The sequence below is a fragment of the Macaca nemestrina genome, chromosome 15, assembly GCF_043159975.1.
Source record: "Macaca nemestrina isolate mMacNem1 chromosome 15, mMacNem.hap1, whole genome shotgun sequence".
NCBI classification, from domain to species: Eukaryota; Metazoa; Chordata; class Mammalia; order Primates; family Cercopithecidae; genus Macaca; species Macaca nemestrina.
Window position 1 is genome coordinate 87889058 of NC_092139.1, and position 24820 is coordinate 87913877.

General features: G+C 55.1%; 2 protein-coding genes across 6 annotated transcripts in view; one reads left to right on the forward strand and one right to left on the reverse strand.

Moving 5' to 3' along the window:
- The window catches only part of LOC105480658 (peptidylprolyl isomerase like 2), a 28176-nt gene extending 9145 nt beyond the window's left edge, over nt 1–19031 (forward strand). Inside the window, exons 6-22 of one of the 5 annotated variants that reach the window (XM_071080058.1) lie at nt 723–774; nt 2781–2872; nt 3919–4008; nt 4695–4770; nt 5985–6145; nt 7705–7780; nt 8112–8218; nt 8861–8950; nt 9291–9324; nt 9943–10060; nt 15874–15930; nt 16643–16715; nt 16805–16867; nt 16986–17119; nt 17447–17545; nt 18069–18166; nt 18871–18990. In XM_071080058.1, coding sequence (XP_070936159.1) covers nt 723–774; nt 2781–2872; nt 3919–4008; nt 4695–4770; nt 5985–6145; nt 7705–7780; nt 8112–8218; nt 8861–8950; nt 9291–9324; nt 9943–10060; nt 15874–15930; nt 16643–16715; nt 16805–16867; nt 16986–17119; nt 17447–17545; nt 18069–18150 — 1404 coding nt within the window. In that variant the 3' untranslated portion in view covers nt 18151–18166; nt 18871–18990. Of the gene's footprint in view, nt 1–722; nt 775–2780; nt 2873–3918; nt 4009–4694; nt 4771–5984; nt 6146–7704; nt 7781–8111; nt 8219–8860; nt 8951–9290; nt 9325–9942; nt 10061–15873; nt 15931–16642; nt 16716–16804; nt 16868–16985; nt 17120–17442; nt 17546–18068 lie in introns of all 5 variants that reach the window. The other 4 variants (XM_071080059.1, XM_071080061.1, XM_071080060.1 and 1 more) reach the window with 4 other exon arrangements.
- Nucleotides 19032–19481: 450 nt separating this feature from the next.
- The window catches only part of LOC105480657 (yippee like 1), a 40164-nt gene continuing 34825 nt past the window's right edge, over nt 19482–24820 (reverse strand). The window contains exon 5 of the mRNA XM_011739739.3: nt 19482–23160. Coding sequence (XP_011738041.1) covers nt 23071–23160 — 90 coding nt within the window. The 3' untranslated portion in view covers nt 19482–23070. The remainder of the gene's footprint in view (nt 23161–24820) is intronic.

The following is a 24820-nucleotide window of genomic DNA, read 5'->3' on the forward strand; positions in this document are numbered from 1 at the left end:
TTTTAGTAGAGATGGGGTTTCACCTTGTTAGCCAGGATGATCTCGATCTCCTGACCTCGTGATCCACCCGTCTTGGCCTCCCAAAGTGCTGGGATTACAGGCTTGAGCCACCGCGCCCGGCCATATGTTCACTTTTTAATTTTAGAAGTAATCGGTGCTCACCATAAAGCTGTCCAAACCCTGCAGAAGTATAATACACACCACCCTGTGGCCTGGTCCTCTGCTCGGGGTCACCTGTGACGGCTCTTCTCAGAGCATGGTGGGGATGCCACATAAATACAACTGCCCGACAGCATCCTGCAGCCCCTGTGAGGTCCTTGCAGGGTCTTGCAGTGCTGCGATCTCAGCTCACTGCGAGCTCCGCCTCCTGGGTTTACGCCATTCTCCTGCCTCAGCCTCCCGAGTAGCTGGGACTACAGGCGCCCGTCACCACAACTGGCTAATTTTTTTTTTTTTTTTTGTATTTTAGTAGAGATGGGGTTTCACTGTGTTAGCCAGAATGGTCTCGATCTCCTGACCTTGTGATCCACCCGCCTCTGCCTCCAAAAGTGCTGGAATTACAGGCGTGAGCCATCGCGCCCGGCCGAGGCCTTCCCTTTTGTCCAGAGCTGCACAGGATTGGCTAGTCAGAGACTTTTCCAGCCCATCTTTGTCTGACCCCAGCATCTCTGTGCATCAGTTACTTATTCATTATCATTAATTGTTAACTGTGCTTCTTCCAGAAGCTGGACGGGAGGTCCCTGATCAAGCTGAACTTTGCCAAGAACAGTGAGGGTGAGTGAAACTATCACAGCCACCTCTGGGCTTGGCCTCCTGACCCAAGGTCCCAGCTCTCACCAGGTTTCATACAGAATCAGTCATTGCTTTCTGACCAAGCTGGACACCTGCTTTTATTTATTTATTTATCTTTTATTTATTTATTTATTTAGAGACGGAGTCTCGCTCTGTCGCCCAGGCTGGAGTGCAGTGGCGCCATCTCAGCTCACTGAAAGCTCCACCTCCCAGTTCACGCCATTCTCCTGCCTCAGCCTCCCAAGTAGCTGGGATTATAGGCACCCGCCACCACACCCAGCTAATTTTTTGTATTTTTAGTAGAGATGGGGTTTCACTGTGTTAGCTAGGATGGTCTTGATTGCCTGACCTCATGATCTACCCGCCTTGGCCTCCCAAAGTGCTGGGATTACAGGCGTGAGCCACCGCACCCGGCCTGGACACCTGCTTTTAATTCTGCCAAAAGTGTCATAGGGCCAGGCACGGTGGCTCACGCCTGTAATCCCAGCGGTTTGGGAGGCCGATGTGGGTGGATCACGAGGTCAAGAGATCAAGACCATCCTGGCCAGCCTGGGCAACATAAGGAAACCTTGTCTCTACAAAATGAAACCTAAAAATTAGCCAGTGTGGTTGAGCGCACCTGCAGTCCCCACTACTTGGGAGGCTGAGGTGGGAGGATTATTGGAGCTTGGGAGGTTGAGACTGTAGTGAGCTGTGATTGTGCCACTGCACTCCAGCCTGGGTGATAGAGCTAGATGCTGTCTCAAAAAAAGAAAAAAAAAAAGACAGGGTCTTGGCCTGTCGCCCAGGCTGGTCTCAAACTCCTGACCTCAAGCAGTTCTCCCACCTCGGCCTCCCAAAGCACTGGGACTAGAGGTGTGAGCCACCTCTAACTTGAGACTCTAACTAATTTGAGGCCCTAACTTGGCCTCAAATCAGGATTTTGTTTAAGAAAAAGTCCCCACAAATACATGTGGTTGATGTCTCTGAGCCCCCCACCACACTTTTTTTCCCCAGAAGTGGGCACTTCTTTGACAGGGCCCCTGGCCACTGGGTGGGGACTCACAGGCAGAGAGACAGTAACCAAGGCCAGGTACAGTGGCTCATGCCTGTAATGCCAGCACTTTTTGAGAGGTTGAGGTCAGGAGTTCGAGACCAGTCTGGCCAACATGGTGAAACCCTGTCTCTACTAAAAATACAAAAATTAGCTGTACATGGTGACGCATGTGCGCCTGTAGTCCCAGCTACTCGGGAGGCTGAGGCAAGAGAATCGCTTGAACCCAGGAGGCAGAGGTTGCAGTGAGCCACGATCGAGCCACTGCATTCCAGCCTGGGTGACAGAGCAAGACTCCATCTCAAAACAGAGCAAAACAAGGCTGGGCACAGTGGCTCACGCCTGTAATCCCAGCACTTTGGGAGACTGAGGCGGGTGGATCATGAGGTCAGGAGATCGAGACCATCCTGGCTAACACGGTGAAACCCCATCTCTACTAAAAATACAGAAAAATTAGCTGGGTGTGGTGGCTAATCACACCACTCCGTCTCAAAAAAAAAAAAAAAAAAAGAAACAGAGCAAAACAAAAAAAAGATAGTAAGCGGGCAAGGGGATGGGCGGTTGTGAAGGAAGAGCTGACCGGGGGCTGGCGGGGGACGTCGGTGAGAGGTAGAGCTGTCAGGGCTGGAGCATGGGTTGTTTCCTGCTGAGGGCCAACTTCAGTAGGAGGAGGAGGCTAGCATGGTGCTCACCCAGGGGTGGGCTGGAGGATCTGAGGAAGATGCAGGGGTTGGGTCTTGCAGGATGAATAGGAGTTTCCTAATGGTATGGAGGGGTTTGAGGGGGTGAGCAGCTGTCCCCATGGTTCCCTGCTCTGGCCGCTGACATGGGGTTCCACCGCCTCCCATTGCTGACTTTGGCTGAGTTCTGCCCTGCCCTGCCCCCCCGCGGTCCTCATTGGGATGTTCACAGCCTGCAGAGGTGACTGACCTTCCTGTGTGTGCCTTCTCTCTAGGGAAGTACCACTGCCCGGTGCTGTTTACCGTGTTCACCAACAACACCCACATCGTGGCTGTGAGGACGACCGGCAACGTCTACGCCTATGAGGTGTGTCCTCGCTCTGGGGCCTGGAGACAGCGGTGGGGAGATCTCTGCTGTGTGTTGCCAGGATACACTGGCTGGGCTGTGTGCTATGGGCATGGCCTGTCCTTGTGGGGTTTAGTCACAGCCACAGGCATGGTCATCTGCCAAAGCTCTGGCAGTGCAGCCTCCCCATTTTCAGGCAGGTCAAAAAAAGGGTTGTGGGAGGTGCATCCTTCGGAATCCAGGCAGTCCTGGCTGCCCAGCAGGGACCCTTAAACCCCAGGGGGTGGTCCTGCGTCTTCAGCAAAGCTCACGTGCTGGGAAGGCACCCGTGTTCTGAGGACAGGCCTTTAGGGTTGAGAGGGGAGTGCTGGCCCCGGCTCTGCATGGAGCCACTTGTCCCCGGGAGGGAGCTGTCTCCTGGAGGAGTTCTGGCTGGGAGTGGGTGTAGGGAGAGAGGAGGCAGCCATGTTCACACATGGGTCCTCCTCTCAGGGGCGAGGTGGGGCAGGCCCCACATGGCAGGAAAGCCGACCTTTGTGCCGTTTTCAATCCTGCACCTGGACGTTTGTGGGGTATAGGTGGCCAGCGCTGCTCCAGGGGCCTTGGGGGCCACTTCTGGCCAGAAGCCTGCACAAACTGTCATGGTCAGTCCTCGTCAGTGGAGCGAGGACTCTGCTAGAACGTACCCCAGGAGTGCAGGCATCTCATGTGCACAGCCCCTGCCCACGGGGGCCTGGCGCTGCGCCTGTGCACAGGAGGAGCTCGGTGAAGGCTGTAGTGAGTGGGTGGGTGGCTCGCTGAGCCTTTTTGCTGATCAGTGTGCAGACAGGAGCTTCCTGCAGAAAGGTTGCTGCGAGGCTGAACTGGCTCATCGTCTGAGGCCCAGCCAGCTCCGCCTTTGTGGGAGCCTCTGCTTTCAGCCAGTGGGGTGTACACTGCTGTCTCTCTCATTCCTCATGCCTCTCAAATCATGCCACGGTCGGGGCCAGCTCCAGGCCTCCCTGCTTGCAGTCCCCTGTGCCAAGGCTTGGGGCAGGCATTGTAAAACCACTTCCTCCTGGCTATAGGCAGTGGAACAGCTAAATATCAAAGCCAAGAACTTCCGGGACCTGCTGACTGATGAGCCCTTCTCCCGGCAGGACATTATCACCCTCCAGGTGAGTGTCGCCTGCCCGCCTGCCCCAGCTGCCTTCAGCCCCTGCAGCCAGCCCAGGCCTCTACGGGGCCGCCGCCTCAGTCTAGCTCTTACATCTCCTCCCCGATCCCCCACCCCCATGTCAGGGTCCCTCATATCTGTCCTCAGAGCCTCCTAAGGCATCTGAATGGCCACTCTGCAGGCCTGGCTCTGCTTCAGCACCTCGACGGCGGGAGCTGGTGTGAGCTCTGGGCCTCAGGGTCTGGCACAGGGCTCCCTGCAGGTGTCAGAGAACTCCAAGTGAATTAACGAAAAACACTGACTTAGAAAAGCAGGTGCTGGCTGGAGCGTGGCCTGCTGAGTCAGTCACCTCTGTGGCTTGTCCCATTCTAACCAGAGGTTGGCCCGTGGCTGCCCACGTTCCTGTCCGAGAGCTCCCTAACAGCGATGAATGCTCGTTAACCATGTGCCTGGAGGAAGGTTGCAGCTCGGCCAGCAGCTAGCGAGGCCGTGTCCCCGTCCCTGCCCCTGCTTGCTGCCCTGCCTGGGGCAGACCACCTCCTCTGCCATGCCCTGCTTGACTCCCCCCACCTCAGTGTAGGCCTGGCCTCTTTCCCACCTCTGACAGCTGGCCGACCTTTGCTGCATGTGGCTGCCATTTGGCCGCAGGCTGGGTTCACTCTGCTGGGCATTCTCTTTTTGCCACAGGACCCCACCAATTTGGACAAGTTCAATGTTTCTAACTTCTATCATGTGAAGAATAACGTGAAAATAATAGACCCAGGTATGTACAACTAGGGGCTGGGCTAGGCGAGGGGGCATTTGGGTGAAATTGGGACAGTGCTCCCTGGGTAAAATCCTCCCTTTCCTGGAGGTCAGAGGGTCCCAGCCTAGACAGGCCCTGCATTTTCTGAACCAGTGTTCAGAGAATCCGAGCCAGCTGCAGCCTCAGAAACAACGGGCGGGATGGACTTGCTGCCCTGCCAGGACACCTGCTCAGGTTCCCCTGCTCCCTGCAGACTGGCCGGTGCTGTCAGTGGGCAGGTGGTGGGGTGACGGGGTCCTCCTGTTTTCCTGGCCGCTGGTGGCTGTCCTGCAGCCTTGGAGGAGCCAGCAGGACTCGTGCTCAGAGGCCACTCAGCCTTGTGCTGCAGAGCAGTGGCCTGGGCACTTCGTGAGTGTTGTATAAACTGGGTTTTAGGGAGGCTGAGCACATGACTAGGGGAGATTTGAGTCAGGAGAGCCTGAGGCCAGGGTTGGGGCTGGGCCATGTCTGTGCTCTCTGCACGGGGATGCCCGTCCCTCTCCACAGAGTGGACTGCTGTCCAAGGACCAGTAGGCAGCAGGCGCCCTCCTGAGTTGGCAAGAATGGGGGATTTCACATCCGAAAAGACTCCCACACACTTCTATCAAGTAAAAACCTTTAAAATTACGGAAGCAAAGGGGCTGGGCGCAGTGGCTTACACCTGTAATCCCAGCACTTTGGGAGGCTAAGGCAGGTGGATTGCTTGAGCTGAAGAGTTCAAGACCAGCCTGGGCAACATGGGGACACCCTGTCTCCACAAAAAATAGAAAAATCAGCTGGGTGTGATTGGCGCGCGCCTGTAGCCCCAGCTACTCGGGGGGTTTAGGCAGGAGAATCGATTGAGCCCAGGAGGTGGAGGCTACAGTGAGCTGAGATCTTGCACTGCTTTCCAGCTGGGGTGACAGAGCTAGACCCTGTCTCAAAAAAAAAAAAAAAAAAAAAAGTGTATACAGTAAAAAGATTAGAATATGCAGGAAACTACAACATGAAGTCCATCCTGAGACCCTTGTGAACTGCCTGGGGAGACCTTCAGGCCTGTAGCTGGGCACTGTGGCATTCTGTGGCTGGCAGTGGCACGGGGCCCATGCCATGGCTGGACAGCCCTGGCCTATTCTAGATCTGTTTCCCCAGCACGTGTATGTCGGGAGGATACTGGGGGCTCGGCTGCTCAGGGCCATGCTAATGTTTTGTAGATGAAGAGAAGGCCAAACAGGACCCGTCTTACTATCTGAAAAATACAAATGCCGAGACCCGAGAGACCCTGCAGGAGCTCTACAAGGAGTTCAAAGGGGATGAGGTTCTGGCAGCCACCATGAAGACCCCAGAGAAGAAGAAAGTGGACAAGCTGAACGCTGTGAGTGGTGGAGGGCACTCGGCCGAGCCCTGTCTCCCTGCCTATCTCATGGCCTCTTGGAGTGGTCCTGGGAAAGGGGTTCATGGGGGTCGGGTTACACGGCAGGGAGGCAGCCAGGATCCTCCAGAGCTGTGGTGCCCCTGATTGCTCTGAGCACACAGCCCTGGGGCTGCCCTGAGGTAGACAGAATCTGAGAAGGCGGAAGGGGAGGGGCTGACGTCCACACTGGTCGTTGAAGAACCAAGGGGTGTGTGGGGGCACGCAGGGGAGGAGACCCCTCCGCAGAAGGTCTGCCTTGTGCTGTGGTCCCAGCCTGAGCTCAGTGGCCAGGGCAGGCACGTGGAGTGGGCACGTGTGGTTCTGTGGTGGCTGGGAGGGCAGGGCCCGATGTGCACTGGGGCCCAAAGCCATGCCAGGGAGAGTTGGGGCGTTTCAGAGTCTGCTGCGGTGCTGAGGTGGATGGCGTGCCTGGGACCGCACAGAGCTGCCTGTCTGGGGCTGCTGTGTTTGCTTCTTCCTCCTGTTCAGGCAGAGTGTGGGGATCTGGAGCTAGGGGGAGTGCAGAGACATGGGCAGGTATCGCTGAAGTTCTCCTTAAAGAATTATTCAAATTCTGGAAAAATTTAAAAAGCAAGTTTGTTGTCCGTGGTCACCCCTCTGACACGCTGACACGCTGCCCTTAGCACTTTGGTATATATATATTTTTTTTGAGACAGGATCTTGCTGTGTTGTTTAAGCTGGTCTTGAATTCCTGGCTTCAAGTGAGATCTTCCTGCCATGGCCTCCGAAAGTGCTGGATTAACAGGTGTGAGCCACTGTGCCTGGCTTGTATTTTCTTCTGATGGGAGAAACCCCTTTTCTTCCTCTATGATAAGAAATAACATTTATTGGGGCTTTCCCCCGACCCCTGATTAAATATGTAATGTGTTTAGTGTAGAAAATTTGAAACTTTAAAAAAAAGAAATGAGGCCAGGCGTGGTGGCTCACACCTGTAATCCCAGCATTTTGGGAGGCTGAGGCAGGAGGATGCTTGAGGCCAGGAGTTCAAGACTAGGTTGGACAACATAGTGAGACCTTATCTCTACAAAATATCAGCCAGGTGTGGTGGCAGGCGCCTGTTGTCCCAGCTGCTCAGGAGGCTGAGGTCGGGGGGTCACTTGAGCCCAGGAGTTGGAGGCTACAGTGCACCAGGATTGCACCACTACGCTCCAGCCTGGGTATAGATCAAGACCTTGTCTGATAAAAGAAATAAAAATAAAAATAAATGGGAAGTCAGCCATATACTCCTAACCCTGAGGTGGCCAGTCCTGTGTGGTATTTTATCTCCAGGGTTTCAGCTGATATTGTAAGAGTCGGGACCCAGTTGAGGCCAGGGGCCCCTGGCTCGGCCTGGCCTTGGCTTCTTCCTCCTGCTGGTCGGGAGGCCCTCCTGGAGGAGAGGCACCAAGCAGGGCCTGGGGGGCAGGGGTGGTATGTGGTTGGTTTCTAGGCAAGTTACACGTCCCTGCCCACCTGCCTCCCATGGCACTGCTGAGGTGCCATCCTGGTTTCCTTGGCAGGCCCACTATTCCACAGGGAAGGTCAGCGCTTCCTTCACCTCCACTGCGATGGTCCCGGAGACGACACATGAAGCAGGTAGCCACCTTTGCCTCTGTAGCCACCTGCCATGTGACCTGAAAGTGGCCGGGGGGCCGGGGGTGGGTGTGCTCCCCAACTCCCACTTTCTTGGCCTGTCAGGGGCTCCCACTGTCACCTGAGCCCCTAGTCCTCCCCCTCTTAGCTGCTGAACCCCTGCCAGCCCCATGAGGCTGGTGCATGGCCTGAGCAGACCCTCAGCCTCCGGCTCCCCTGCTCTCCCCAGAGCTGGAGCCTAGTCCCTGCCTGTGTGTCTGAGGCCGGTGCTGCCTGGCACAGTGGGGCTGCCCCAGGGTAAGGGCAGGGGCCGAGCTGGGACCTCTGGTTGTAGCTGCCATCGACGAGGATGTGCTCCGCTACCAGTTTGTGAAGAAGAAGGGCTACGTGCGACTGCACACCAACAAGGGCGACCTCAACCTGGAGCTGCACTGCGACCTGGTGGGTGTGAAGGCCGGCCCCTCCCCATGTCCCAAGGTCATTTCTGGGGTCATTTGACAGCCATGTCTTAACTATAGGGCTGTCACTGGTATGTGCTTGTTGTAGGAAATTCAGCCTGTCACTAGGCGGGACCCGCAGCAGTGCCCTGTGTCCTTCCTAGGGGGCCGTGTTGGCGGCATGGCCTGCGCACAGGTGCCAGTGTTTCAGAGAAGGGGCCAGGCTGCACCTGCTGCTCTGCCCACACTTCTCCCATGCGCTCTGCTCTGGGCCATGCGGCTGCACGGGGCCTGTTGGTTGCTGTTGTGGGTCTATCCTTGCCCAGTGTGGATGGGCAGCTGACTCGGCTACATATTAAAGACCAGCCTGGCCAACATGGGGAAACCCCGTCTCTACTAAAACTACAAAAATTAGCCAGGTGTGGTGGTGCACGCCTGTAGTCCTGGCTACTTGGGAGGCTGAGGCAGGAGAATGTCTTGAACCTAGGAGGTGGAGATTGCAGTGAGCCGAGATCGTGCCACGGCACTCCAGCCTGGGCGACAGCAAGACTGCATCTCAAAAAAAATAAAAAAAGGCCTCCTGTGGCTGTGGTGAGCTGCCTTTGGCAACTCTCTGCCTGATACAAGTATTGGGGCTATGTTGCAGACACCAAAAACCTGCGAAAACTTCATCAGGCTTTGCAAGAAGCATTATTACGACGGCACCATCTTCCACAGATCCATCCGGAACTTTGTGGTGAGTGATGCGAGTCACTGGCTACACAGATGAGCTTGGTGGGACATCAGGGGCTGGGTGGGCTTGTCCCTGCCCCGTTCCAGGGCCCTGGCCCATGCCACGGTGGCCAGGATGAGTCCAGTCGGTGATCTTCTGTTGGGGAACCCATAGGCTGACCCTTGAGGCCCCAGCCCATCCAGCACTGGGTTCACACAGGGAGGTGGCTGGGAGGGCCCCTCATCATCACCAAGAGCCCAGCCCCCGTATGGAGCCATCTAGCAGGAGGGGTCTCCTTCAGTCAGGCAGGCAGTGGGCCTCGGCTCTCAGAGTGTGACTTGCTCACTGGCTTTTGTTTTCACAGATCCAAGGGGGTGACCCCACAGGCACAGGCATGGGTAGGTACTGGTACTGGGCCCCTCTCTGGGCACCTTGGCTGCTCCTTGGGGCATGAGGGAGTAGCTGGGCAGGGGCTGTGCAGAGCTCAGATGTGGAATCTGTTAGACCAGGGTGGAACGACTGGCAGCCATCAGTGCTGTGCCCGCTCAGGCCTGGCCCTCAGTTTTCTCATTTCCAGGTGGCTGTGAGGCCTGCATGGTAGAGGAGGCAGGAGTGTGTGGTCTCTTCCCTGGGCCCCTGGGGTCCGCCTCAGACCACGGCCAGCCCTCCCTCCTGCAGCCTCTCCAAGCCCGTCAGCCTGACAGCTGCTTGGGTCCAGGCCCTGCCGCTCCGTATTCCCATAGCTTGAGTGATAATGATGGCGGTCTTGACTCTTTAATCCCTGTCCTGGGGTATTAAAGGGCTGGGGTGAGTGGGCAGTAGCCTGCCTGTGTGGAGGCGTGGGGGCTCCAAAGGACCCAGGAGTTGGTGACATGGGGCCGGGGGCCACCCTATCAAGTGCCCCTTCCCCAGGCTGGGCTCAGCAAGGCCCTGATGCCCCTTGGGACTCTGAGGTTTCTGGTTCTGCCTCCGCTGGGGCCCAAGCTTTCCTGCTTCTGTGGGCCTTTCTCTTCCAGGCGGGGAGTCGTACTGGGGGAAGCCCTTCAAAGATGAGTTCCGGCCCAACCTCTCTCACACGGGCCGCGGCATCCTCAGCATGGCCAACTCAGGGCCCAACAGCAACAAATCTCAATTGTGAGTCAGCCGGGCTGGCTGGGGTGGCCTGGGAGGTGAGCCAGCACTCCCTGCAGGTTCTCCCTCTTGGCCCTCCCTGAAGGGCGTGCTGGTTCTGAATCAAACCCAGACAGTGTACGGCACACCTAGGCCAAGCATGTGCACCTGTGTTCAAAAGGGGGCCCCCCCCCAGAGTGAGTCAGCAGGGAGACCTGCCTGCGCCCGGTTTGTCCTCGAGAGACCAGAAGTCATGAATTACTGGAGGTCCAAAAGGGCCTCTTGATAGGGACCAGGCGTTCGTGTGGGTGCCTGTGGCCAGGCAGTGCTGGGGGAGGTCAGCGTGCTGGAGTAGCGTGTGGGAGGGATTGTGCAGGGCATGGGCTGGACAGGGAGAGGCGCCTGGAGAGACACAGGAGGTCTGGGGAATGCGTGGCCCTGGTGCATGTGGGGAGCAGTGTGCAGGCTGGTGGCAGGCGGCAGGGGATGGCGGGCCAGCAGGGCTGTGGGGGCCAGATGCCTGTATTGTGGAAGAACAGAGGTGCCCTTTCCACCTGCCACCCCAGACAGTGGCCTGACTTTATGTTTTAGTCTTTCAATCATTTTCTTCACGTGGGTCCGGTGACTTTCTGGATAAAGCAACTTCTTTTTTTTTTTTTTTTTTTTTTTTGAGACGGAGTCTCGCTCTGTCACCCAGGCTGGAGTGCAGTGGCCGGATCTCGGCTCACTGCAAGCTCCGCCTCCCGGGTTTACGCCATTCTCCTGCCTCAGCCTCCCGAGTAGCTGGGACTACAGGCGCCCGCCACCTCGCCCGGCTAGTTTTTTGTATTTTTTAGTAGAGACGCGGGGTTTCACTGTGTTAGCCAGGATGGTCTCGATCTCCTGACCTCGTGATCCACCGGTCTCGGCCTCCCAAAGTGCTGGGATTACAGGCTTGAGCCACCGCGCCCGGCCAGCAACTTCTTAAGGACTTTTTATAATTTGTGATACTTTTGTAAATGGACTTTTTTCCAACTTTTGGGGATCATTGCTCATGGAGAGAAAAACTCCTGTTCATTTTATATCTAGCCACTTTATCACATTCTCTTATAATTAAAAAAGGGTTTAAGAGTCTTTTGGGGCCGGGCGCGGTGGCTCAAGCCTGTAATCCCAGCACTTTGGGAGGCCGAGACGGGCGGATCACGAGGTCAGGAGATCGAGACCATCCTGGCTAATATGGTGAAACCCCGTCTCTACTAAAAATACAAAAAACTAGCCGGGCGAGGTGGTGGGCGCCTGTAGTCCCAGCTACTCGGGAGGCTGAGGCAGGAGAATGGCGTGAACCCGGGAGGCGGAGCTTGCAGTGAGCCGAGATCGCGCCACTGCACTCCAGCCTGGGCGACAGAGCGAGACTCCGTCTCAAAAAAAAAAAAAAAAAAAAAAAAAAAAAGTCTTTTGGGTTTTCTAGATAGTCACGCTTATCATCAAAAGCTGGCCGCCTCTCTGCCACCCTGGTGTGCTCATCAGTCCTGTCACCGTCATGTCACTGTGGGCCTGATGGGGAGGAGGAAGTGGGCGTCTTGCTTTGCTCCACAGGAATCGCTGTTTTGCCTTCTCAGAACATTTGTTGTTGGGCTGTTTTTTAGGAGGGTGGCTGAGTTTCTAGAGGTTTCTTTCTTAGCATCTGTTACGATGATTCTGTGTTTTTCTGGTCCTCCTGGGATTTGTGGATGTGGCCACTACAAGGCTAGAGTGCATGGGTGTCTGCGTGGCATTCTGGGGTGAACCCTGGCCTCTCGTGGCTTTGCTGTGGCCTTCCACCGGCTCACTGTCTTGTCACACGTGGTCTCAGTTGTGTGGACTGGCTCCAGCAGGTTTTGCTGTGACAAGTGTGGTCCCTGCATGTTGTGAGCAGAGCTGGCTGTGGCTTTGTAGCCTGGAATGGTTAAAATCACAGGGGTGGCTGGGCGTGGTGGCTCACACCTGTAATCCCAGCGCTTGGCGAGGCTGAGGTAGGTGGATTGCCTGAGCCCAGGAATTCGAGATGAGCCTGGGCAACATGGCAAAACCCCATCTCTACAAAAAATTTAAAAAATTAGTGGGGCATGGTGGTGTGTGCCTGTAGTCCCAGCTACTTGGGAGGGTGAGGTGGGGGATCCTCTGAGCCCGGGAAGTCAAAGCTGCAGTGAGCTGGGATCGCACCACTGCACTCTATTCTGGGCAGCAGTGAAACCCTGTCTGGAAAAAAAAAATCACACTGGCGTCAGCTGTGGTGAACAGCCGGCCAAAGGCAGCTGGCAGCCGTTCGTGCCACTTTCTTGGGGCTTTCATTTCAGGGTTAATGGGTACTTGTTCCCATGAAGCTGATGTTCTCTTGGCCTCTCTGTGCTCACCTCTTTTTTTTTTCTCCTTCCTAATCACACTTTCTGTTCCTCGATCCCTTAATGGTCTTTGAAGGGTTTGTCTGTTTTCACTTCCTGTGGAATTGTTTTCACTCTCTGTCTTTGCTTCTTCATGGTGCTTTTCCTCCTTCTTCACTTTAATCCATGTCTGCTTCTGGAGCCGCGTCTGTCATTTTGAGGGTGTACGTTCCCTCTTCACTGCTTGCTGGCGGTTGGTAGCTTCCCTTTCAGTTTCCTCTTAGCCAAGGATTGCCTAGGACTGTTGGTTATTTTCAAGTAGGTTGGGTGCATGGTTGGTTCTTGTTTGGCAGGGGTCAGGATGGGGAATCATTTTATTATTTTTATTTCTCTTTGGCTTAACCAGCCTGTGAAACGGCTGACAGATCAGTTGCCACCTTCTCTTCCTTTTTTTTTTTTGAGATGGAGTTTCACTCTTGTCGCCCAGGCTGGAGTGCAATGGTGGGATCTTGGCTCGCTGCAACCTCCGCCTCCCGGTTCAAGCAGTTCTCCTGGGATTACAGACGCCCACCACAATGCCCAGCTAATTTTTTGTATTTTTAGTAGAGACAGGGTTTCACCATGTTGGCCAGGCTGGTCTCCAACTCCTGACCTCAGGTGATCCACCCATCTCAGCCTCCCAAAGTGCTGAGATTACAGGCTTGAGCCACCATGCTCAGCCTTCTCTTCTTTTTTTTTTTTTTTTTTTTTTTTTTTGAGACGGAGTCTCGCTCTGTCGCCCAGGCTGGAGTGCAGTGGCCGGATCTCAGCTCACTGCAAGCTCCGCCTCCCGGGTTTATGCCATTCTCCTGCCTCAGCCTCCCGAGTAGCTGGGACTACAGGCGCCCGCCACCTCGCCCGGCTAGTTTTTTGTATTTTTAGTAGAGACGGGGTTTCACCATGTTAGCCAGGATGGTCTCGATCTCCTGACCTCGTGATCCGCCCGTCTCGGCCTCCCAAAGTGCTGGGATTACAAGCTTGAGCCACCGCGTCCGGCCAGCCTTCTCTTACTTCTTTTTTTTTTTGAGATGGAGTCTCACTCTGGTCCCCAGGCTGGAGTGCAGTGGCACGATCTTGGCTCACTGCAACCTCCGCCTCCTGGGTTCAAGCGATTCTCCTGCCTCAGCCTCCTGAGCAGCTAGGATTACAGGCGCCCGCCACCACGCCCAGCTAATTTTTGTATTTTTAGTAGAGACGGGGTTTCACCATGTTGGCCAGGCTGGTCTCGAACTCCTGACCCCAGGTAATCCTCCTGCCTCAGCCTCCCAAAGTGCTGGGATTACAGGCTTGAGCCACCGCGCCTGGCCTCTTCTTATTTCTAGTAGTATTTTGTGCTTTCTTGGACAACTATTGCCAAAGGTTTGCCTGTTTTACTGTATTCAAAGATAATTAGACTTTAATTTGTTACAGCTTTGTTTTTCCTTTCATGATTCTTGTAATTAAAGATTTTCCAGGAGGAGGCTGGGCGCGGTGGATCGCGCCTGTAATCCCAGCACTTTTGGAGGCTGAGGCAGGCGGATCACGAGGTCAGGAGATCAAGGCCATCCTGGCTAACATGGTGAAACCCCGTCTCTACTAAAAATACAAAAAATTAGCCGGGCGTGGTGGGCACCTGTAGTCCCAGCTACTTGGGAGGCTGAGGCAGGAGAATGGTGCGAACCCAGGAGGCAGAGCTTGCAGTGAGCCGAGATTGCGGCACTGCCCTCCGGCCTGGGCGACAGAGCGAGACTCCGTCTCAAAAAAAGAAAAAACTGTCAGGATTGATCCCAGCACTTTGGGAGGCCGAGGCGGGCGGATCACCTGAGGCCAGTAGTTTAAGACCAACCTGGCCAACATGGTGAAACCATGTCTCTACTAAAAATATAAAAATTAGCCAGGCATGGTGGTGGGCACCTGTAATTCCAGCTACTTGGGTGGCTGAGGCACGAGAATCGCTTGAACCCGGGAGGCAGACGTTGCAGTGAGCCAAGATCGCGCCACTGCACTGCAACCTGGGTGACAGCGAGACTCCGTCTCAAAGGGAAAAAAAAAAAAGACTTTTGGGATGAATGAGAACGCGACAGACCCCAGCTGTGAGCCTTCAAAAAGCCCTCAGAGGGCAGAGCCAGAGAGGCTGAAAGGAAAACAGTGGAAGATACTGGGTGGGTCCCAGCACTGGTGGCACGGAGCACCCCAGGGTGGTGCAGGCAGGCACAGCCCACACACCCTGCTGGTGAGAGACAGGACCTAACCCCCGCTGCATTGAACATGCACCCCCCCAGCCACACAGGGACATGATCCTGAGCCCACCGAGTCTGACCACCCCCAAGGCCACCAGACAAGTGTCCGCAGATGTCACGTCTACAATGGGGCAGACCTGAGCTCTGACCTGCAAGTGGTTCTCTCTGGCTGATTTCTAACACAGTGAAGGAAACTAGAAGCAGAATTAAACTCAGATACGAGGAAAGTAAAAGAACCATCCCGAGGCAAGCTCCTCCTGGAAATTTTTTTTTTTTTTTTTTTTTTTTTTGAGGCGGAGTCTCGCTCTGTCGCCCAGGCTGGAGTGCAGTGGCGCGATCTCGGCTCACTGCAAGCTCCGCCTCCCGGGTTCCCGCCATTCTCCTGCCTCAGCCTCCTGAGTAGCTGGGACTACAGGCGCCCGCCACCTCACCCGGCTAGTTTTTTTGTATTTTTTAGTAGAGACGGGGTTTCACTGTGTCAGCCAGGATGGTCTCGATCTCCTGACCTCGTGATCCGCCCGTCTCGGCCTCCCAAAGTGCTGGGATTACAGGCTTGAGCCACCGCGCCCGGCTGGAAATTTTTTTTTTTTAAGACGGCGACTCGCTCTGTCACCCAGGCTAGAGTGCAGTGGTGCCATCTCAGCTCACTGCAAGCTCTGCCTCCAGGGTTCACGCTATTGCCCCAGCTGTTCTTCAACTCCTGGACTCAAGCGGTCTTCCTGCCTCGGCCTGCCAAAGTGCTGGGATTACAGGCGTGAGCCACTGTGTCTGGATGACCTGAGCATTTTCTTTGTCCATGTTTATGTTACCCACGTTTCTTAATCCCTTGATTTCTGCTCTGGCTTTGTTGCCTCCTTTCTCCTCAGTCCTTCGACAGGTCCCTTGATGGCACGGGGCTGGCTCTGGTTTTCCAGGTGTCACCTTGTCCCAGCCACCTCCCACAGACCTGCATGGCCAGGCTGGCTCTGGGCACAGGGACTCCCTGACAGGCACTGGGCAGCAGCCGGGGCAGCAGGAGGACCTGGGGACAGCTGGAGGTCCGGGGTTCCCTGGGCAGCCTTGGGGGGCTGATGACCTGCCCTGGTGGGCAGCAGCAGGGAGCCCCATGCACCCATGTGTCCACGGAAGCCGCAGGTTCCCAGAGCCGACTGTAGAGGGTGGGCAGCTCCTGGTGTGCTCTCAGGCAGGCCAGATGCAGAAGGTGCCATGCTCTCCCTAACCATCCAACCCTCCTCCCCAGCTTCATCACGTTTCGCTCCTGTGCCTACCTGGACAAGAAGCACACCATCTTTGGACGGTAAGGGAAGCGGCTGTGTGAAGCCTGGGGGTCAGTGGGCTAGGTGGGGTCCTTCCCCACCTGAGGCCTCCTCGCTGCCTTCTCTGTGGACCTGAGCCATGTGCCGTGCTGGCTGTCACTGCTGGGGGTTGAGGCTATGCAGAGCTGGGACGGAGGGTGCTCCCTGTGCCAGGGAAGTCTGGCTCTCCAGACCCACCGGGCTCAGGAGAGGAGGAAACACCCCTGCGTGGCCTGGCCGCTGCCCTGTCTCAGACCTGATGGCGCGCCACTCACAAGCCTGGCCACGCCCAGCTCCCTTCACCCTCTAGTCCAGGGGTCTTTCCAGCATTGTGGGCCGCATGGTCTCTTGACGCCCACCCAACTGTGTGGAAGCAGCACAAAACAAGGTGGATGCAGGTGATGTGGTTCTGGCCAAGTGGAACTCTGTTACCAAACCAGTGGGGACAGCACAAGCCACATTTGTGACTCCTATTTTTCCTGTGGGTGGGGAACCAAAAGAGAACCAGAAAAAAAAACCCAGCTGGATATGCCCAGAGTCATGGTCTGCTGACCCCGCCCTTGCCACGCCCTCTCATCGCCTTCCTGGCTGCTGCCCGAGGACCACCAGGCCAGCCTCGGGGCTCTCAACCCCTCTTCCCACATGCCTTGGGGCCCGGCCCTGAGGGTGCCCTCCTTGAGCACATGCAGACCCGCCTCTGTCTCCCTGCTGCAGTGTTGTTGGGGGCTTTGACGTACTGACAGCCATGGAGAATGTGGAGAGTGACCCCAAAACTGACCGCCCTAAGGTCTGTGCCCAGGGAGGTGGGGCGTGGCGGCTGGGGGCCAGGCAGGCGGGGGGAGGACCTGCCGTGCACTGAGTCCCCTCTGCTGCTAGGAGGAGATCCGCATCGATGCCACTACAGTGTTCGTGGACCCCTATGAGGAGGCTGATGCCCAGGTGAGGGGGCACGATGCCACCACCAGGAGGGTCTGGGCCAGCGCACCTTCCCACCCCAAGCCTAGCATCTGTCCTGCCCGAGGTGCTGCTGGTCAGCCTCCACCCTCTTGTGCCACAGATCGCCCAGGAGCGGAAGACACAGCTCGAGGCAGCCCCGGAGACCAAAGTGAAGAGCAGCCAGCCCGAGGCAGGGAGCCAGGGCCCCCAGACCTTCCGCCAGGGCGTGGGCAAGTACATCAACCCAGCAGCCACGTGAGTGCCGCGCGGTTGGCCTCTCTGTTTCCCATGGTGTTTCCTAGGGCTGACTGAGGTCTGAGGGTCAGATCCAGAGGGGCAAGAAAGCCACGGGCACTGGACCTGGGCATGGGCTTGTGCTGTGTGGCCTCTGCAGCCGAGGGACTACCTCTGAAGGCCTGGCCGGGGCCTCTGTGGGTGGAAGCCATCGAATTCAGGGGGACGTGGGAGCAGCAGGTGGGAGGGGTTGGTCCTATACCGGGAGGGCCGTATGGAGATACAGACAAGTCAGGAGGGGCCGAGGGAGGGCGTGGACTCCCAGCGGCTTCTTCTCTTCCCAGGAAGCGAGCGGCAGAGGAAGAGCCCTCAACCAGCGCCACTGTCCCCATGTCCAAGAAGAAGCCCAGTCGGGGTTTTGGGGACTTCAGCTCCTGGTAGCAGCAGGTTGGCCACTGTGGACCTTGGTGGGGTTGCAGGGCTGGGGGCCTGTGTCCACATCTCCATTTCCAGTCTTCCTAGCCTGCCCTCTGCTGCCATCCAATAAATGGCTTACCTGCTGCCTGCATCCCTTTTCCTGGCCCCTGGGAGCCCACAGCCTCCCCACCCCTTAACCTGTTGCCAAGGGCCTTGGCCTTGTTTCTAGGACCTGGCCCAGCCAGAGCCCACTGCTGGGACCTCAGAGCATAAGGTCTGCCTTACCCAGGCTGGCACCCCAGGCCTCCAGTAGGCCAGGTTAGTGAGGAAGGACTGTGTCTCCACATTCTGGTTTCCTTTTTAAGACAGGGTCTTGCTCTGTTGCCCAGGCTCCAGTGCAGTGGTGTGATCATGGCTTACTGCAGCCTCAGCCTCCTGGGCTCAAGCAATCCTCCTGCCTTAGCCTCCCAAGTAGCTGGGACTACAGGCGTGCACCACCACACCCAGCTGTATAAGTCTGATTTTCTTACGCCTTCTTCTGTTACCTTCTCAGGGACAGCCTATTTATACAACCAGTGTGGTCCCCTGACCAACGCCATCACCTGGGACAAGTTTTCAGACCCCAGACCTACTGAGCCTGAGCCTCTGCAGGTGGGCTTCAGGGGCTTCTGATGGCCGGTGCTGGACTGCAGCATTGACTTTCCTGCCGTATCCTGCCTGGGCTCTCGGGGCCCCACTTGCCTGTTCTGGCCACGGGCTTCATCTCAAGCCTGCGTGGCTTCTCTCTGCCCCTATCAGAATCTTGAGGGGACCCACACCTGGTTGAGGCCAGTGTCTCTGGCTGTGAGGAGAACAAGCAGTCCCTCTCCCTACCCTTCTGCTGAGAAGGTGGCCTTGCTGCTTTCAGGCCCAGCCATTGGGCTCCGACTCTGCTCCTCCTGTCACTGACTGATGGCCTTTGGCTGGCTGCATCAGCATCTCCTAACGTCAAGACCCTCCCTCGACCCCATTTTTCTGTTAAATGTGCCCCTGGCTCGCTTTTTCTTCTGTTTTCAGCCCAGGCCAGTGGTCAGTGTTCTCATGTCATGGACCCTCCTTCGTGTCTCGGGCTCCCTGTTGCCCTCAGGCCCCCCATTTCTAGTTCTTCACACTAAGCCCTAACTTCTTAGGCCTTATTCTTGGTTGTCTCATTTTTGTTGCCCCAAATCTTGAACCTGTCAGTACGTTCCAGGCTGTACCTCTGCCCTTCCTTTTCTCATCACTGATGCTGAAGCCGCAGGCCCGAGCCCTTTGTCTCCCTGGATGCTGGGTGGCGCCTCATCTGCATCCCTGCCTCACCCTGTCCACTGCCACAGGCTGCCTGATGACCGCTAGAGACACGTCTGTCCCTTATCACCCTGCTGCACACCAGCCTCTGGCCCTTCATCATGCTAAGAACAAGAACTGCACCACGGCTGGCTCTGCCTCTTCTCCAGCCCATCCCTCTGTGGCCTGTCACCCGTCTGACTGTTGACCAGGCCCCTGGAGTGACTTTTGACACCCTCAATGCCTCCCGCCAGGCACTGTCCTCAGCGAGATCTGGTCTAGCCCTGGCAGTAACTCACTTGTAAGAGGCTCAGACACCAAGCTGGGCCTGCACAGGTGTCTACACACCCGTAGGTCTCTGAGGCAGCATCCAGGGTACAGGTGTGGGTGGTGGGTGGTGGGGGGTGGAGGCCTGACCAGGGAGGGAGAAGCAGGTTTGGAGAGGACCCTGTGGCCACCCTGGCTGGCCCTGACTGTATTCTCTGGCTACATTCAAATCCCCCCAATGGTAGGGGCAGAGAAGTGGGACCAGGCCGCCCTTGGCTCCAGAGCTGGAAGAACCAAAGACTGCCCTCTGCTCTCAGGGATGCCACAGAGAGCCTGGGCTCAGCCTTCTGCATCAGGACATGGCCTCGTCCACTAAGCACACAACTTAAACATCTGACATCAGAAGCTTTATTTGTAAACCTCACACAGATAAGGACCAAGGGCTGGCAGCGTGGCCAGAGGACAGGGGAAGTTGAAGGCCCCGTGCTTGAGCTTGGCAGTCCTGCTCCTTGCAGTGAAGCCGCCGTGGGTGACCGTCCAGCCTCACCCAATGGCCTGCACAGTGAGGGAAGGGCTTCAGGGCCATCTGCCCCTGGGGCAGGGGACAGGCCACCAAGGACCTTTGGCAAGTGAAGGTTTACATTTCTGTAGTTTGTTTTAGAGCTTAATTTGCAGGTTTTTAGCTATTAAAACCACTTGAATTTTTAATAACCTGATGAGGGCATCAGGTAAATAAAAGGATTTTGGGAAGATTCTTATTTCTGATTCTAATATCTGACAGATGCCATCAAGAATAAGCATTAAGGTATAAAAATACTGTGTGTGTATAAAACAATGCCAAAACACATTTCCTACAGCAAATGCACTGTGCCATTTATAACCCTGACATCACCTCCCAAGGCTCTCAAGGAAGATTTGTTTTAAATAAATAGAAGTCCCAGATGATATTGTTCAGGAATTTTAGAGGGTGGTGGACATGGTCTTGTGAATAGCACTTCCCCTGTCGCCAGCTCATGGTCTATTCATTTGGTTTAAAAATGAGCTTGCATTTTGCAGAAGCCCAACAACAACAACAAAAAAGTGATAAAAGTTTTGTTGGTATAAGTTACAAAAAAAAAAAAATACAAAATAAGTCATAAGAAAATTCATAAGACTACTAGTAAAAAATGTTCAATCGATGCCGTCAGTAAAGACAAAAACCAAAGTGCCCAAAACGAGGGAGCAGCGAACTCGCCCAACACGCAGAACAGCTCTAAATAGAACTTGAGTGTGTACAAAAACCACTCGGAAGAGTTTTAGAAGATTCTTCAGTATAAGTGAAGCATCTTGAGTCACTCAGGACCTGGCTGTCCTCACACCCATAGCAGGCTGGGGACGGCACAAACCCCCAACTGTTTCCCCTAGTCCCCAGGGCATCCAAGGCTGGGTTCCCACATGGGAGAGGAATGAAGACTCGAAGGGAAGGGTCAGTTTAAGTTTTCAGTGAACAACTTCTTCCAGTCGGGAAGGTGTCTCAGCCTCTTCAGAGTCTCAGACAATTGACTGAAGCCATAGGTGTTGCTAACTTCATGTGCCAGCTCGTGGGCGGAGCCTCTCCAGGCTTGAGACAGGGCAGCAAGAGCCCTGCAGCGTGCAGTGACCCCTGTGCTCTAGATGGCCGCACGCGAGCTCAGGAGGTCGGGATGTGCTGGGCCAGCCTGAACCAATGAGGGAGACTAGCGCAGGCATAAGGCAGCTTGCAGGGCCATAGCTGGATGTGGAGGCTTACAAGACGGTACAAAAATTTCCTTCCTTTCCTAAGTGGAAGATGTGCTTTTAAGGAACTTCTGCCTCTGTCACTCCTGCTGAGTTGATGCATCTCAGTGCCATGCCCACCAGGGCAGCGGCATGTCCCACATACTGAGGCTTGGGCCAAGAGATGGCACCCAAAGGCATGCTCTACATGGGCAGTGAGCTTGAGTGGGCACAGCCCAGTGCCTGCATGGACCATAGGTCTGGGTTTAGGAAGGGCTTAAGTCAGGGGAGGTGTGAAGCTGGACAGGTGGCCATGTTCTTACTGCCAGCTCGCACTCTTGCCCCTAGACTAGCCTTGTCTGAAGGCAGCTTCAGAGTCACTCGCCAGGCAGAGAACTATCCAGGCTCAGTGCTCTCCTATCTGCTGCCCCTTGGCCTCCCCCAGTCTCCTGCCTGCCCTCTGTGCCCTGAGACAGGTTACTAAATGTTGAAAACCAAACTTATCTGGGAATGGTTTTTGACCTCCATCCTCTGCAAAGTGGCCTAAACCCTTACGGGGTGCCCACTCCTGGTGGAGGGCAGGTGGATGGGTGGATTGTAATTTATAATAAAATATGTGGCAGAAACACAGGCCTTAGGAGATTGCACAGGCCCCTCTATCAGTTCAAGTGACACGGGACAGCACCACGCAGGGACAGGCGACGCGGCTAGCAGGCCAGGCGCCTTCATTCACAAAGGCTAAACCTGTCTTGTTGCTTTAACCTTTTCTGAACAAATTTTCAACATTCTGGCAAACGTCAAGTTTTGAAGTTTTTCCTGTGGGTTCTGGCCTCTTTCATATGCAAAAATAATTCTTTTTCTTCAAGTACATCCAGGGTAGAAAATGAAATCCGACTTTTACTCGGTCCAGTGTGTTACTCTATAACGACATGGACCAGCCCCTCAGCAACTGCCTGACACCTAAGCTGCTGTCACCGCTGAGGGCACAACCCCTGCTACCAGACCCCATGAGGCTGTCGCCTCAGTAACGGCACCTCTGCAGGCCCCTGGGACAGCCTTCTCTAAGGGCCAGCTCACCTGCTTTCTAGATAAGGAATCTACTGGCTTAAATAAACAACCTGTTCCACTAGACACATTTCTCAATTCAGAGTGTATCTAAAATGTCATCAGTGCTGGCCTCTGTTTCTGAACAGGCTAAAAACCAAAAATACCCTTAGTGTATAAGTCTGTTGACTGCCTCTGTAAGATTCTTAAATGAACGCTGTACTTCAGTGGTTCATTTGAAAGAGGAATAGCCAATTTGAAGTTTTGCGAATTTTAAGAAAAAGAGTGGGGTGGAGGATGGGCTACAATACCTTTTCTCTAAGAAGGGGAATGGCGAGACTTGCTATCTAAAGAGACCCTGTCCCTATGGTCTTCAGAGACTTAGTTTGGTTCTTAAAATTTTTTGAGACGGAGTCCTGCTCTGTCACCAGGCTGGAGTGCGGTGGCACGATCTCGGCTCACTGCAACCTCCGCCTCCTGGGTTCAAGTGATTCTCCTGCATCAGCCTCCCGAGTAGCTGGGACTACAGGCATGCGCCACCATACCCAGCTAATTTTTTTTTTTTTTTTTTTTGAGACGAAGTCTCGCTCTTGTGCCTCAGGCTGGAGTGCGATGGTGCCATCTTAGCTCACTGCAACCTCCGCCTCCCAGGTTCAAGTGATTCTCCTGCCTCAGCCTCCTGAGTAGCTAAGATGACAGGCAGCCACCACCACGCCCAGCTAATTTTTGTATTTTTAGTAGAGACGGGGTTTCACCATGTTGGCCAGGCTGGTCTAGAACCCCTGACCTCAGGTGATCCACCCGCCTCGGCCTCCCAAAGTGCTGGGATTACAGGCGTGAGCCACCGCGCCCGGCCTCAGTTTGGTTTTCAACTGAACCTTAAAAAAGCAGAGCCCAACTGTATTGAAGACAAAGGTGAAAGGAAGGTATTAACTAGGCGGGTAAGTCATCAGTTGGTTAATTCTCTAGAACTTGAGAAGTTAGAAAAAGCTCACTGAAGATTTTCAGAAACAACCGTGTACATGAAGAGGACAGATCGGAGGGGACACCTTACCCACAGAGATGGCCGAGAGTGTCAAGAGCTATGCGCAGCTAGCCTTTGAGGTCAGAGGGCAAGAAAGGCTGCCACCGGCTGCTCCTACGTTTCCATTACATTCAGTTTCTTTCACAAAACAGCATTCGAAGGAGAAGGGAAAGTTCGCACTTTACTCCCAGCCATTGTCTTTGATCATGTGAGCAAGCTCAATGATGAATTTTCCTTCCTTATATTTCTGACTGCTCTCAAACGCATGCTCCTTGAAAAAGAAAAGGGAGATGAAGGTTTCAGGACAGAAGGTTTCACTTTTAAATTTCATCACTCTTTTGGCAAAAAACCCCCCCCAAGTCTATACTATTAACTATACCCAGATGTTCCCTGAGCTGTGCACTCACCCAGCGCTGAGGGGTCTGTTCCAGGTGAGTCCACTGAGGCAGTGCAGGTTTACTTTACATTTGTTGTTGAAAGTTTTTCATGTGCTTGCTTCGGCAGCACATACACTAAAAGGTTTTTCATTTGCTTGTTTTGAGATAGGGTCTCACTCTGTCGCCCAGGCTGGAATGCAGTGGTGTGGTCATAGCTCCCTGCAGCCTTGGCCTCCGGGGCTCAAGTGATCCTTCCACCTCAGGCTCCCAAAGTGCTGGGATTACTTGTAGGACAGTGTGAATGCAGATCTGTTTACTGAAAATTTACTACGTGTGGGGCGATTTAAGAGGCTTGAAGAGATGCAAAAGACTACACTCCAGGAATTCTGTGCATAACTAGAGTGAAGGCAAATACAGGGAGAGTGACGGAGGCTGGCACAGTGGTGCACATCTGTAATCCCAGCACTTTGGGAGGCCAAGGCAGGAGGATGACTTGAGTCTAGGAGTTCGAGACAAGCCTACGCAACAAAAACTTAGCTGGGTGTGGTGTGCCTGTAGTCCCAGCTACTTGGGAGGGTGAGGTGGAGGACCGCTTCAACCCAGAAGGTCGAAGCTGCAATGAGCTGAGATCGACCAAGACCCTGTCTCAAAACAAAACAACAACAAAAAAAGAACAGGATATCTGGAGAAGGCCCTGCATGGGGAGGAGTTAACATCTCTCCCACAGACACGTCCTCATCCTTTTGTTTTGCTGAGTGTGTGGCCTGGTGCTAGGAACACAGAAGACCAAGATGGGTCCTGCCTATCCAAGCGGCAGCCGCAGGTGTGGCAGACACAGGAAGGACTGTGCCAGCAGGAAGCAGCGGGTGCAGCCGTAGAGGGGAATGCAGTGTGGTGGCCATGCAGGGAAGGCAGGGGTTTCTGGAAGTGGGGCCCACAGATGGGTGAGGGGCTGACTGACCAGGGGGAAGGGCTGGGGATGCCTGCCAGTCTTGTGCAGCCCGTTTCCACCGTGTGAACTGTGGCCTTCCAAAGCTCACGAGGAATCTGGGAGACCAGAGATGATCAGGAATTCAGGAAAGAGGGAGAGCAGGTGGCCTGGACCTGGCGAACACCAGAGCCTGAATGGGAAAGCCTCCTTCAAAAAAGGCAGGCAGGCCGGGGGCGGTGGCTCACGCCTGTAATCCCAGCACTCTGGGAGGCTGAGGTGGGTGGATCACTTGAGGTCAGGAGTTTGAGACCATCTCAAAAACAAACAAAAACAAGCCAGGGAAGGCATGGGAGCACCCAACAGATGGCAGATGGCCAGGGGGTCAAAACCATGGAATCTGAGGTGGCCTGGGGGAGGGGAGGACTCGGCCACAAAGGTCGGCCAGAGAGAGTGGAGCCTGGAAGAGAGACCCCAGGGCAGTGTGGAGGAGGGAAGCGGGGCAAGAGGGTGCAGGGCCTGAGGGGGCCAGGTTTGTTGGCTTTGGAGGCCAGATCAGCCATGTGGTAGAGAGGGAAGGGAACTAGAGGTGAAGGCTGGAGAGGAGGTGGGGACTGCGACCTTCA